The sequence below is a fragment of the Syzygium oleosum genome, unplaced genomic scaffold (assembly GCF_021117445.2).
Source record: "Syzygium oleosum isolate NSW1041296 unplaced genomic scaffold, Sole_v2.1 Sole_v2.25, whole genome shotgun sequence".
Lineage (NCBI taxonomy): Eukaryota > Viridiplantae > Streptophyta > Magnoliopsida > Myrtales > Myrtaceae > Syzygium > Syzygium oleosum.
In genome coordinates this window covers 2,835,964-2,851,263 of record NW_026607509.1, presented here as the reverse complement: position 1 = coordinate 2,851,263, position 15,300 = coordinate 2,835,964, and the positions used below count along the sequence as shown (strand labels likewise).

Sequence of the window (15,300 nt, the reverse complement as noted above, 5' to 3'; positions counted from 1 at the left end):
AAGGGCCTGAAGTTTCCTCATTTGAAACTGTCATGGCCACTTGAGGTCATTATTTGGAATTTTCCCTTATAATTTTAAAGGAAGAAAGGTAAGTACGCGGAATAATTGGGACTTATGTTTTTCTTAAGGATTTGTTAAAAGAGTGCCTCTAGGACACTAGTTAAGTAATCAGTCAAGGATATTTTCTCAATGCACTATTTTTCATGGGAAAAATTGTCCAAATAATCCTAAACATATTGTATGGCAACTAATTTAATCATAATTTTTTTAATTTCGCTAATTTAGTCATAGACCTCTTGACAATTTTCCAAACTAGTCTATCTGGCCAATTATGATCAGAAATCGCTGACTTGAATGCCGACCATCCTGCGTGATACAGCTGGCGCTAACATGAACAATTTTTTCAATTTTTTTTTGAAAAGTTCTTTTTTTCATTTCTTTTCTTTCCTTTTTTATTTTTTCTTTTTTTTTCTATCTCCCTCTACCGATTACCGAGCCTTAGCAATGGCTGGCAAAGGTCAGCGCCCACAGGTGGGGGCCGGCGAGGGCGTTGCAGTCCTCGGCGGAGGGAAATAGGGAAAAAAAAAGAAAAGATTCATAAAATTTGCGAAAATTTTCCACGTCACTGCCAACCACCATGCCACATAGAACAATCTGCATCCACAACAGCGATTTTCCAACTAAAATTAACTGAAATGACTACTTTGACAAATTGTCAAAAAGTTTAGAACTAAATTGTTCAAATAAAAAAGTATATGACTAAATTGGCCGTCGTACAATAGATTTCATAATTTTTAAACAATTATCCCGTTGTTCACGTATTATGTACAGTAAGTTCATTGAAAATCGAAATATTTTTTTTATTAAAAATAGTTTACCAATGTCTCGATAGTACTCGTTGATAAGACCATTTTCTCTGTGGATTTTGAAAAACTGCTGCGAATGTACCTTCTTCTTTTTTTGGGTCGAATGTTGCGAATGTACTTAGACTAACAAATTGACTGCACTCTGAAGTACTTGGTCCAAGTATCCGATGGCATGGGTGGGTCAATCTTGACGTTTAGCATCTACTCTTCTTTGCTAGTGTACTGCACAGCAGCTGTATACGACAAAAGGGAAAACTAAGATACTAGAAATAAGAGAAGTTGAAAGCCTAGCGTCGAAGAAGACGTAGAAAGAAAATAAATTCAGATATGAGAAATGGTGACAATGAGAAAAGAGATTATTGCAAATTTGCAATAAGAAGGTTGCTATAAAATTATAATACGATATTAGTATATGATAGGCGGCCGTTAATGCGGTAATAAATTAATGAATTAAATTAGCACCTATAAGGAGTCAATTAATTAGGAACAAACGTAGCGGTCAATATTGTAATTTGAAATAGCAACAAATGTGAGGTTTAAGAAACCCATATTTCATGCTCAGGAAAGTATCGGGTGAAAATGTGCAGAAGAAACGATAATCTCGTTTTTATTTGAGTCAATAATGGGGTCAAACAAAATAGAACAGTAATTGTTTACTGAGGTGGATGACTTTGGCTTAGGTGGTTGCTTAGGTGTATAATTTTGGCTGCGTTGATGGCTGCCTTTGTGGAGAAAGCAAGGAAAACCTTTCTTGCAACTAGGAGAGGTTAATTCTTGCAATTTAGAAATTTAGAAAAAATTATTTAAAAAGTTCTAAAAGTAATATACGGCGCTCAATTTTGTCCTAAAATTTTTAATTGAACTCATTTAGTCTTAAATTTTGACAATTTTTCAATGGAGTTATTCTGGTCGAAAATTGATAACGTGGTGGTTTAGTCAGTACCAGCCGTCCTACATGACACGGTCAGTATTAATGTGAATGATTTTTGCAAATTTTTTAAATTTTCTGAAATTTTCCTTTTTCTGATTTTTTTCCTATTTCCCTCTGCTGGTCACTGAGGCCTTGGCGATGACCAGCAGAGGTTGCTGGCCAAAGGCAAGGGCCACGACGCTCTCACCGGCCCTCACCCAGTGGCCGACAAGGGCGTTCGAGCCCTTGCTAGTGGCTGGCAGGGAGAAATAGGAAAAAAAGAAGAAGGAAAAAAATTCATAATATTTTTTAAAATTTTGCAAAAATCATTCACGTAATTCCGGTCAAAATTGGCCAGAATGGCTACATTAAAAAATCGTTAAAAGATTTATGATTAAATTGGTCAAGTTAAAAAGTTTAGAATTGAATTGACCGCTGTACTATAGGTATTAGACTTTTTGGACAAATCATAACTAAAAATTTAGGTGGCAAATTAAGATCCAGCTCATAAATTCATCCACGGTCCCTATCGTAAGCCAAGGAAAAATAATAGAATCAATGCAATTCTACTATTTCAATATAAACATATTATAACTTTGAAATCCAATCTATCTCAATTTTTCTATGCGACTTTTCTTGGAAATATAGTTTTAGGACTGAAATGATCGTTAAAGTCGCGCTTTCATGGAGCTTTAATACCACACGAGGTTTATAATTAGTGAATTTCATATGGCTACTCATTATTTTTAAAATGGTATTGCGTTGACACCAGTAGGATTTTTTACGATTCCTCAAATCTATTCCTTCACACACCTCTGTCGAACCAAACTAGGATCCCTGGTCCTAACAATCACACTGCCCATATAAAATTCAACAAAAGCTACACTTTCTTTCCTTAATCGAGTACTTTAATTGAAAAAAAAAAACCGCTCTTTCATCTTTTCCAATCCACTATTTCTTGTCCTACACCGGAGTTTCCCCTCCCCTTAATGTCACTTATAACGCAAAGAAGTCATCAGATTGATCATCATTCGTGTTAGGTGTTCTGACCCCTAATGTCTGTTAGTAGATTATTTGGTGAAAAGAAAACAAATCATGTGGCCGGAAAATGGAAAAACCCGTCCCCTCGGCCATGGCCGGCGCTACCGGGATAAAGCTTGCTTTGCTTCTAAATGGAATTTTGTTTCACTATGAACCCATACAAAACCTATGGACACTGCGGATACGGAAGATATTTCTAAAGAGAGGGTTGGTGAAAAATGTGAATACGTATTCACTAAACCTTGCATCACCTATAAAGTAAGACTTGACCAAGACAATGGATTCGACCATTTGCTAGACGAAAGAGACATGGGTCGAGCAATGAGCTTGGTCTACCGCCTCTACTCTAGTTTATTGAACTGGTCTACCAATTCAATTAAGCTCATTTCAGCTAATGAAACTTTCGATATTCTTCGTTGCTAGCTGGGCCAAAAAATTAATCAGACGAATCCCAACGCGCAAAGTCAACTCTCTAACATGCCATTTTCTTTATAAAGATAGTTAAAACGATTCTTACGTTTCAAGTTTCGATCATTATTGCACATCTAAATTATTTAAGACGTGAACATTTCAAGGATAACTTTTTTTAAAGGGTTAATACCACGAAAAATTCCAAGTTGGTACACCTATAACAAATTTGCTCTTAGTTAATTTCCGTTAAATTTTACCGTCAAATTATTAAGTTGGATAATACGTGGTAGTTGACGGGTGCACTTTTTACCCTCTGTTTATCACAGGTGTACCGGTTTGTGATTTTTCGTGATATTAATCTAATTAAAGGTAAATTAATAGAGGGTAAATTTATTATAAATTTACCAGTTTGGGGTTTTTTGTAATCAAAAAATTAGTTTGAGGTAAATTTATCACAGGTGTACCAGTTTGAAATTTTTAGTGGTCAAAAAATTAGTTTTTGGTAAATTTGTCACGAGTGCACCAGTTTGGAGTTTTTCGTGGTATTAACCTTTTTTTAAATAAAAAATTACGGGAACTTTTAAAAAATAAAATAATTTTAAAGATACTCGTGGTATGTGAAAGAAGAGGCAATATTGCGAATCTCTTACATCATGCTATAGACAAGAAAAAAAGCCAAATAAGAAGCACCACAAAGTGTCAATATGCATATACGCAAAAGCAAGATCCACAGGCCGGGCACGTCGTGTCAAGTATACATGATCTCCAAAAATAATAAAGTATATGCTGAATTAAAAGACAAAAAGGAAACATAATCGTGAACCTCAAAATCATATATATCCGACATATAACTTAGAAAATATTCCAATCGATATCGCACTTGGTAGTCTGAAACTTAACAGTCGATCCGCCATTGTTGGAGCTCAAAGGAACCATCAAGCTACACTTGACCTTGGGCTTGAACCTGAAAGTCTTCCATGAACCCAGTTTGAACCTCAATCTCAAATACAACTTCACCTTGATGTTGAAGACACCCGCCGTCTTATCTGCGTTAAAACCGGAGAGATCCGTCGCCCCGAGCACCACCACTTGCTGGCCCGCGAACACCGGGCTAACCACGCTCGTAGTCTTGTGGCCCTGATAGAAAGGAGCCACGTCGGCGACGCTGAACCTCTGGTCCTCGTAGAAGGCCCTCGCCTCGAGGCGGTCGTAGTACACGCCGATTTTCTTGTTAGGGTTCCGGATGGTGAGGTTGAGCTGGAGGTCGTAGTTGAGGACGGAGTTGCCGGCAGTGAGGTTGAACTGGGTCAGCTCAGCCTCGGTGACGTGGAACTTGACCAGGTTGACGGGGCGGAAGATGAGCCAGAAGACGAGGGCGGCGATGCCCACGATGATGAGGACCGCGGCGATGATTTCGAAGAGGAGTTTGAGGAGGCAGCAGCAGCAGCCGTCGCCGCAGTCGCGGCCATATTTCCCTGCCATGGCTGGCTTCTTGATGATGAACAGATCAGCGAGTTTTGAGAATGAAGTGGGTGGATGAGGAAGATGATATTGTAAGGTGAGGTTTTTATTGGAGGAATTGGTAGGAAACGGACAGGAGAACGGCAAAGCGTTGACCTTTGACGCGGTTGCTTATGCTCAATTAGAAACCAGACATAAAATCCGCACCTTCCCGGGTAGAACAAATCATGCGCACATAGTTCCATTGTGATTAGATATCATTTCGATGCTTATGTACCAAGCAATCTACCAACTAAAACCATGTGAACTTTAAATTGACTTTTTCTAAACAAAAAAAGGAGATTTATCTTAGTACTTTGTCCTGATAATCCCTTTTATGTAAGGATAATTAGTATGATCTATAGCGATCTAAATTGATAAATCTAATTGAATAAGTACCGATGGATACAGGCCAATTAAACAAAAACTACAAAAAGAACCCGTCATTATGACTAATCTCTTATCGCTTTGCCAAGTAAAATTTCTCATGAGAAGGGGAAAGAGATTCAGAATCTACCAACTCAGCAATATAGAGTTTTCAGAATCCCTTTTGGCTATCGACTAGGCTAGTGAACATGTTGTTAAAAAACCGTGCATTTTAATTGCAGATGATAAAGGGGGAGGGTGTTCCTGATTCCTCTATGCTGTCATAGCTCATGTCTTCCATTTTTATTTTCGTTTTTTTGGCTAAGCAAAGTAAGATTAGATCCCACGTTGTCATGGGTCAACTCGCAATCGAAAATGAGGTGACCTGTCAATTTTTCCGCATCGATAATTATAGGGTAAGATTAAAAATGAACAATTTCCTAAGTTTGTATGTTCTGTCCTGTTTCACAAAGTCCTAGATGAGCATTATCGGGCGAGGGTCTTCTCCATTTAGTAATGTACCGCTAGTAATCAGCTGGGTCCGAAGCTTCGACCCCAAATTTAGCTCAACTTCAACATTTCGGGCTACACTCATTGCTTCGCCGAAATTTCTCCCTTGACGAAATATTTTTCACCAAAAATTATTTTTCGTTTTTTTATTAGAAGAGATAGGTTCTACACCAACTTCGGATAGGAAATAGGCAAATGAGGAAACCAACAGCCTTACTTTCGAACCAAATTATACAAATGCAAACTGTGCCGGAATTTAATCGACGACGAGACTTAAGAAGTACAGCTATTACAAATGAACCAAACGTAAACAAACCTTGCCAGAATTTAATCGATAACAAAGCCTGAAAAAGCCGTGATAAAAATACACGCCGAAATTTAATCGACGACGTGGATTGGAAATTACAGCTAAGAAACATCCTGAAATTTAATCGATGGCACGAATCTGGAAAATAAAAATACAGTGCAAGAAAGTAAACATACTGAAAGATAGTAAATTCGTTTTACTTGTGCGGGAATCCTTTGAAGAGTACGATGTAGCTATTTAAAGCCTACAATCGACGGTTATCAACGGAGGTTACAAAGGGAGGTTACAAATAAATGTTGCAAACAACGGTTACCGATCGATTACATTGACTCCACTCCCTTGACGGTTTCTTTGACTCCACTATGTCGACGGTTGTTTTATTCCACTACGTTCATAGTTACTTCTTTCATGGTTGCATCCAAGATTGTCGACTTCACTTTTTGTTGATTCCTTCTAGCTGTCGATTCTTCAAATTATCAATGATTCTATTCATAAATAACCAAACTCTACTCTCATCGACTAAGTCTATCATATGTCCATAATAACCAAAAGTTGGTCATTTTTTGGTATAAACACTTACATATCCAAATGTCGGCCTAGCCTAAGTCAACAACCATAAGAACCCAAAAAGAACAAAATTCGGGTTCGATTCGGGCTGCATTACTCATTGAGGCCTAACCCAGTTTTCATTTTCTTTTATTATTTCCAAAAAAATCACTTACGTGCTTCTTTAGCCACTAAAACACACTAGCCCGAAAATTGCCGGGGACATTTGGATATGAGCCAATCGAAATAATTTTTTTTTTGGTCAAACCGAAGGAATTGGGAAAAAAAACGAAATAGGTGTAGGAACTAAAGACATGTAGGTAATTTTCATAAACAAAGTAAAAGGATCTATATAAAGTTGGAGAAGTCAAGGCTACCCAAGGTTTTTTTTTTTCATGATGTGTACCAATCATGATCTTTTGTTGAGCACATTGATCTATAGTGTGCCATGAACTAACCTAAGATCGAAGACTTTTTCTCAGATTGTAAGCCAGAAATACGTGATGGAAACAGAGCTGAGACAATGATGCATTACTTGGTCAAGTTATATGCTGTCTAGCTAGCCCATCTCTCCCATCAGGTAGGTCATACTCTGCCCGTCTTCCAAGACGCATATTGAACGGATCGGAGCCATTAGTTCCTGCGGATCCATGAGTAACAAGTTCGAATCGCTTTTGGACTTAGTCTAGGAAGTTTTTCGCGTCAAAGAGAGTTGTTTAGATAGAGTATATTTGATTGTGGGCGGAGTATAGAAACTGGCATTGGCTTATGGGCCTGAAGAACAGATTCGAAGAAGCATATATAAAGCCCAACCTGAATGGCATTGGAAGTTCCGGGTGTTCTTCATTCTTCCCATTCGCAATTTCACGACATCTTCTTTCTTTGAATGGCGATGTGGCGGCCAGCTCATGTGCCCATTTCAACCTCAGGAATGCTCCTGAGGCTGTCTGATAACCTTGGCCTTCATTTGTCTGTGTTAATCGATATGATTCTGTATTTTGAAACGCACGCATGTCGATTTTGGAAGCAAACGCGAAGCTTGGGATTCGAACTCAGAACCTCTTATACATGAACACGACATCATTGAGAGTATATACTCCAATCCCCGCCGGTGAAAAAAACAGTTTTAAAGCACCGGTCGGCCTTGGACGTGATGAATTCAGCCTTTGGACATCGCCCACGATCTCTACTGTTGCAGTGTGAAACTAAGCGTACCATGTCAAGCAGGTCAAAGGAAACCTTAAACCATCGAAATCAGGTCTGATGATGCTGAACTAAAGCATCTTTCACTTCCTACTGTTTCTTCGCTTTCTGGCTTTTTGGGCAGTTCAGTTTTCGCAATAGTGGCTTGGACAAATGACTGTCCTAAAAAGCGGACCTGCCACGACCGTTCACTTTAGTTTAATGGAAAATTCCAACCTAGTCGAAACTATATAACATGAATTGACCGAACACACACTCCATATGTGGCCAACATGTGTTGTGGGGGGGTGAAAGTTTTGAGAAAGATGTGAGGGACCATTTCAGCATGTTCAAAAAGATTTGGCCAAAACCCTCTCCATCACGCCATTATTAGTAGGTTGTGTCGATGGGTGGTGAGGGCGAGGGACTTTGAAAATGACCACCCCCACCAGACAGAAATCATTGCCCGCACCGCATTTCGAAACACGGGGAATCTAGTTCGCACGAACCGTAAGATCACGTGAGTTTCACATAAACCCACCTCATCTTTTCTATTTTTTTCTTTTAAAAGAAGCCCATCTTGCCCTACTGTAGACGCGAATTGAGCTCGCGCAATTCGGTTTCGGGTAATGAATTTACCCCCACCGCAAGTCATCCCCAATCAACCACACGGATGACTCACCCACCTCTCTCAATAATTCAACACTATCACCCAACCATCCCACTAGCTAGCCACTCCTTCCATATCCTCTCAATTTAATCCTTTGTAGGAAGACTTTAGGTCTAGGCGTTTATGCTCATCCTCCAATTGTGGGTTATCCCTACTCTACTTCATTCATGTAGAAAAGCACCCAAACAGAAGAAATCGTATGCACGCATGGGTAGTTTCCATATAGAGATTAGAGTGTAATATAAGCAAGAATGGTTAAATGGACCGACCCTTTGAAAAAACTACCCAATTATCCTCCCTTTTCTCATCATTTGTGTCAAAATTCAAAGATTTTCCAACCAAAAAGAAAACGAAAAAATACATGATCAATCGGAAAATAAGAGATGGATCTATTTTGATATTGAGGATACATATGGACGTGTAATGAAAAAGCGACAGCTATGAAGTCACGCACACACAACCTTGACGCTGACCATAAGGCCATTTTTCTATTCGCACCTTTTGAAAATCGCCCATCCCGAGAGACGAAGAGAGATCCAATGAAGGAATTCGAGAGGAGCGAGAGATGAATTTTCAATAAAGCGATAAGCAAAGAGTAGGCACGAAGCGAGCGTCATCATCGTCATCATAAAATGTCGTTTTCCAGATGCAGAAAACCATAGAAAATGACACCGCAACCTCCGCTTGACGATCGAATTGGCACCAATTATTGCCCGATTTCTTTTTATTAATTCGCAACCTCATCGATCGATAAATGACAAATTACACAACTTGCCACCCAGTTTCAGATTCTCCTAACTTTGTCCTCTTTAATTTTCCTCCATTTTTATTATGATTTCCTGGTAAAACATCAAAGTATACACAGTTCAAGGACGTAATTCCACATATACCTAGGAACCCAACATATATCACGAACCAAGTGAACTGAAATTGCAAAAAAAAAAAAAAAGAAGAAAGAAAAACATTAAAGCGAAAGAGAGAGAGAAAACCATAATTGTTGATGGAAAACAACAAGGCATGTGCATGTGCTCGTGCATGTGCATCTGCTTAGTGGTGGCTTAATGTGGGTGGTCGCCGCCGCTCACACGGTGACGTCACACTTCTGGATCAGCTGGTACTTGATGGCGTTCTCGCCGACGGTGATCCCCGTCGTCCTCGGCCCGAACGTGATGAACGCCGGGCACTTGACGTAGAGGTGGTACCGCCCGGTGATGTACGTGCTGAGCTTCCACCGCACCCGCCCGTCCAGCTTGATCATGAGGCTCACGGCGCCGGAGGCCTGGTCCTGATTCAGCGCGAGCGAGTTGTACGGGGCGACGGGGACTTCCGTGCCCAAGATGAAGGGCGACCACACGTCGACCTCCTTGTGGCCCTGGTAGGACGGGGGGATGCTGGTGCGGAGGGTGATCTGCTGGTTGCGGTAGGTGGCGTAGGTGTCGAGGCGGTCGTAGTAGATGCCGAGCTTGTCGTTGCGGTTGCGGGAGTAGATGGTGACCTGCAAGTTGGAGGTGAGGAGGTTGGGGACCGAGGCGTTGAAGGCGTAGACGGTGACGTCCTGGAGGACGAAGCGCGGCTTGTGGGGCTGGATGATGGCCCAGGCGAGGAGGATGGTGATGAGGAGGAAGAAGTTGAAGATGAGGAGGCCGATGCAGCCGCGCTTGATGCGCCGCCGCCACTTGCCGTGGTGCTTGTCGCAGTAGTCGGATTCCTTGAGCGACATGGCGGTTGGGGGAGGAGGGGGAGGAGGACGAGGCGGAGGAGGAGGAGGGAGGTTTGAGGAGAAGGGGGATTGGAGTGAGAGGGAGTGAAAGGGTTTTCGTTTGGTTGGTGTGTATAGAAGTGGTGGGAATAGAGATAGGGTGAGGGGGTGAGGGAGGGCCTTATGTGCTTTTCGGGCGAAGTAGTAAGGCGACGTGTGATGGACGCATTTGTGAATGATTAACTTTTTATTATAATACCCTTTTATATTTTGGATGGAAGTGAAGTGAATCAAATGATGATATTGGTGTTTGGTGGAAGAAGAAAGAGATGTGATTGAGGGGAAATTGGCATCTTTGTTGACAGTTTTTTCTATACAATGTAATTAGGGTTTCATAAATCTCTAAATAGTTAGATGTCTACGCTCGTGCATTTTGGATTATAGAAACAAAAGGAACAATCAGTAAGCCTATAAATTAAAATAAACTTCGCCGAGAAGTCAGAATCCAATCACGCCCTCACTTATGTCGTCAATCATCGCGCTCCGCTCCTTGCATTTTATCCCGCCCGCCCCCCCCGGCATCTCCTCCTCCGCCCGTCCGCTAGGGTCCTTTACACCCTCTAGCGTTACCCTTAACACCATTTTGATGAACCAAATTCTAAAATCTCATATTAAAATTCCGGTTGAGGAATTGAGTGCATCATGCGCTTTGCGAACTTCAACGAGTCACGAAATCGTGCAAAGAAAACCAGATCCGCCTACCTCGCTAGCACGGTCAAATTTTCTTCTCCTTTTCATCTTAAATTACTCCATGGAAACACACGGTACCTTCGAGATCAAATCAAAGCAAAAATTTATATATCAAAAATTAATTTTTGGTGGTGGTGGCGGTAAGCATCAATAAGTGAAGGGGGGGGGGGGGGGCCACGTGACTTGATATTTTTGTCCTTAGGGGAAACGAGGAATTATCGACGGCACTAACTTTAAAACGACAAAAAAAGGGCACAAAAAGAAAGAAAGAAAGAAGAAAAGTTGCATAATAAAATAGCCGGACCAAAAGATTAATCGCTTTATCTAATGTTTGGACTAAGGTTGCCGAGGTGCATATCGGAAAATAATTGAAGCGATCTCGGCCGTCGGATGGAGATTGGATCGGACTGGAGGAGGAGAGTTGCAGTTGGGGCCCACCCCATCGGGAAAGGGCAGGCTCTCCCAGCTCATCAGCCTCGGCCCACCGATTTTTCAAAAGGAAAACACCACCAAAAACCTCAAACTTTGCCATCTGTGACACATTTACCCCGAATTTTTTTTTGTGACACCAAAAACCCCAAACTTTGCTATTTGTGACACATTTACCCCAATGCATTTAGTCCATAGGCATTTTCGTCTTTTTTGCTTTTTCTTTTTTTTTTCTTTTTTTTTTCCTTTCCGGCGAGGGGAGCCCTCGCCGGCGTCGAGCGAGGGCCCCCTCGCCGGATCGGGCGAGGGCCGCCCTCGCTCGGCCGGCGAGGGCCCCCTCGCCCGATCCGCCCTCGCCGGCGGGCGAGGGCCGCCCTCGCTCGCCCGGGCGGGCGACCCTCGCCCGACGCCGGCGAGGGTCGCCCTCGCTCGCCCTCGCCGGATCGGGCGAGGGCCGCCCTCGCTCGACGTCAGCGAGGGCCCCCCTCGCCAAATCCGGCGAGGGGGGCCCTCGCTCGACGCCGGCGAGGGCCCCCCTCGCCAGGAGCCCTCGCTAGAAAGGAAAAAAAAAAGAAAAAGTAAAAAAGACGAAAATGCCCATGGACTAAATGCATTGGGGTAAATGTGTCACAAATAACAAAGTTTGGGGTTTTTGGTGTCACAAAAAAAAGTTCGGAGTAAATGTGTCACATATGGCAAAGTTTGGGGTTTTTGGTGATTTTTTCCCTTTTTCAAATCAACTATGTTTAGCCAATACTATATTCATGGTACATTGGATTTACAAAAATAATATATTAGGTGATGCGAGAGAACTCGATTAGAAATTTAAGTAAGTAGGTCGCATTCAATACTCGGTAATAATAATATGCCACATCGTCTAGTAAACTAACTTTATAACTTGATTTTGATCTGCAAGCGGAATTAAAAATTTTCTTTTTAGGGTTAATTCCACGAAAAATCACAAATTGATATATCTGTGATAAATTTACTCAAAACTAATTTTTTTACCACAAAAAACCACAAACGGATACGCTTATGATAAATTTACCTTCCGTTAGTTTCCGTTAAATTTTGCCGTCAAATTATTGAGTTCAGTGACACGTGGCAATTGATGGGTGTATCAGTTTGGGGTTTTACCTTCTGTTTGTCATAGGTATATCAGTTTATGATTTTTCATGATATAAATTCAATTTAACGGAAACTAACGGAAAATAAATTTATCACAAGTATACTGGTTTGAGATTTTTGGTAAATTTGTCACGAGTGTATCATTTTGGGATTTTTGGTTATAAAATTAATTTGAAATAAATTTATCACAAGTGTACAAATTTGTAATTTTTTGTGGTTTTAATCATTCTTTTTAATTTGGGAGGTTTTCGCGATTTCCTTCTCAGCCGGCCAAACCCAGAAAGCGGTACAAGGGGCACAACATAACCACGGAATCGTTTGGGCCAAAAAGTGGTTTCCTTAAGTATAGAACTTGTCTAAGTCATGGTTTTGTTTTAATAAGAGCAAAAAGACACCCACAAGCTTGAAAGACTAATCTGGAACGGCCCTTTCTCTCTCCCTTTTCGTTTGAAAAAACCCGAAAAGGCTACAAAGGCTTCACAAGGAGAAAGCTTGAGCTCTTGTTTTCATGCCTGGCAAAGCAATTCTTCAACTTTCTTTAGCTTGACCCTCCCCACAAGCTTGAAAGACTAATTGGAATGGCCTCTCTCCTTTATAATGTTGATAAAAAAAGCCTAAAAGGCTTAGAGCTTTCATGAAGAGAAAGCTGCTTTGAGCCCTTAGTTTGTAGCTTTGCAAGCAAAACTTGTTGCGCTTTCCCAACTTTCAACATTTGCATACCCATGATATACTTATCTGAATTTGAGCAAAATAAATGTACTCCGAGAGAACTTAGCCATTAACAAAATGCACGCGTGCGAGATCGGTCGTATGTGTGTCTTGTATTCACGGCTTCGGAACTCGAGAGCTTCTTTTCTGGTACCAATCGCGCATCGCGTGCGTATCCAAGAAGAGGAATGATCTACAATGCCCGATGTCTGAAGGCGAAATTGGCATAGATTATGCACCACGCCATGTGATGCCACGACTTCATATGTACCACACCAACTAAGCTGAAATATAGATAAATGAAAGTAGTACCTTTTTGACCACATGATTAATATCCCCTCGTCCTCTTACTAGTAGACTCTACCAAACTCCATGATGAGAATGCAAGTGCTTTTACAGTTGCTCACACTACCAACTCGTTTCTGAACTTGCTTCCCGGTACTTTCCCTCTTTTCGTCCTCTTGCTTCGCTCCATCTAAAGGAAACGCATTATCTAACTTCATCTCCAAGGAAGAAGCCAAAAAAGTCATGTAGCTATCATCTAGTTTTCACATTGAAGTAAACCATTTAATTTCCAACCACTCATGTAGAAAGAAGCAGAAATTACTCGTGGATGGCCCCTAAGGACAGCTTGTTTTTCAACAGACAATCGTGGGATTTCCTTAAAATTCATATGAGAACATGCATCATATCTTTCAAAGAATCAAAACTTTCTCATCTACTTTCATTTGGGTTCCATAAAGTCAAAGTCATCGATGCCCAGAGTCTCGCTCTACCTCACTTAACCTATGAGGCTTATTTATTGTTTTTCTCTTGACGCTCCACCTAACTTCGTACCCGACGGGTGTCGATGTGAATCGCCCACCGTCCAATCCAATCCAAATCCAATCAAGTCCAGAGAAATGAAAGACTCGACCGACGGCCGAATCGAGTCAACCCATGTGTTGGCTTAGGAATTCAAAAACGCCCATGTGATACCGCCCTCTGTCCCCTTGTTTGTTTGCCCTAACTCTTCTTCTTTCTTCTTTCTTTCCCAATTGAATGTTCTTTGTCTCCTTCTCAAAGACGTTTCCAACGGCAAAAGTTTGCAGGACAGGACGTGAAATTGAAGTTCACACTTTGCAAGCTGGGGGGACGCCATTGATGGTCCTTCCTTACGAGCTTTGGAATCAAGGCTCTCTCCTGTATAGGTGAAACATTAGTTTACCCACAAAGTTTTCTATGTAAAGAATAAATATAAAGTTGTTTGGTGTTATTTTAAGATCGATTGTTGGGTATTATCAATCTCTTACCATACTGAATAATTATCATTATCGGTAGGATTTATCCGCATATTTCGCGGGATTTTAATTGCCACCGATTATTTTCCCCGTTGAGTAAATTTTTTACCTAACTAAGTCTTTCAAGTCATTATGATTAATGTTATCAGATAAGTTTAATCTCGTTACCAGCTGACTTTTTCGGTTTTCAACACTCAATTGGATTATTTCAATTTTGAGCTCTTAATTACCACCAGGGTCGTTGGTTTGATAGTATAAGGGTCACATGTCTGCTACTATTTTTTTAGTTTATTAGCAAGATCAATTGTTTTTTAAATTTCGATAATATTAGCGAAAAAGGTAAAAGTAAAAGTTCCATTCTTAAGGTCTTCCACGCACGCACATGTATTTTAGATTAATTCTTTTGAAAGTGTCTTTTTTACCTCGACTTACAATATATTTAAATAAATCTTTTTCTCGGATATGCAGCATTATATCCTGCGGAAAAATTGTTCATTCATTGCATAGTTATAAGCGTTTTAGTTAAAATGTATGTGGACTTTTATGAGGTAACCACCGCTAGAACTGTTTTTGCATCCAATTTCAAGATTCAATTTCTATAATATTTCATGATTCGATTTATTGTTCCAAATCGCGGTAGAATCAAAATAAATCCCATTAAAGTTTCGTTAATGCATGAACAGAGGAGTCATATAGAAAAAAAAATAGATCCGTGGATCCATGGGGCCCAAATGGCCTGAACTTGACTAGGCTGGAAAAAGACGTGCAACCTTTTTGGTTGCAAATGAACAAGATATATCAATGGACTGTCCCTGACATCAAATTGTTCGAGAATAGTGAAATGAAAAGATTTTGATTTGAGACGAGTCAAATCTCCCCAAATAGGCACTATCTCGAAGAGAGACTTGGTGAAAAAGATATGTTTGTGCATCATGTTTAGCAAAACCGAAAATTCCAATGTCTTCTCAGCCAAAAGTATTTTCACATTCATTCCGCA

The 15,300-nt window shown here is 40.7% G+C and overlaps 2 protein-coding genes across 2 annotated transcripts; both read right to left on the bottom strand.

Moving 5' to 3' along the window:
- Positions 1–3,900: 3,900 nt before the first annotated feature.
- LOC115671672 (NDR1/HIN1-like protein 10) lies at positions 3,901–4,777 on the bottom strand. Its single transcript, XM_030593292.2, has one exon. The coding sequence runs from the start codon at positions 4,708–4,710 to the stop codon at positions 4,081–4,083; it is 630 nt and encodes a 209-aa protein (XP_030449152.1). The 5' UTR covers positions 4,711–4,777; the 3' UTR covers positions 3,901–4,080.
- Positions 4,778–9,108: 4,331 nt separating this feature from the next.
- Positions 9,109–10,107, bottom strand: LOC115671540 (NDR1/HIN1-like protein 1). The gene has a single exon (XM_030593158.2). It carries the CDS (start codon positions 10,027–10,029, stop codon positions 9,391–9,393), a length of 639 nt encoding a protein of 212 aa, XP_030449018.1. The 5' UTR covers positions 10,030–10,107; the 3' UTR covers positions 9,109–9,390.
- Between the last annotated feature and the right edge of the window lie 5,193 nt (positions 10,108–15,300).

Excerpts from the sequence above, each read along its gene's own strand:
- LOC115671540 (XM_030593158.2), bottom strand. The coding sequence starts at position 10,029 with ATGTCGCTCAAGGAATCCGACTACTGCGACAAGCACCACGGCAAGTGG.
- LOC115671672 (XM_030593292.2), bottom strand. The coding sequence starts at position 4,710 with ATGGCAGGGAAATATGGCCGCGACTGCGGCGACGGCTGCTGCTGCTGC.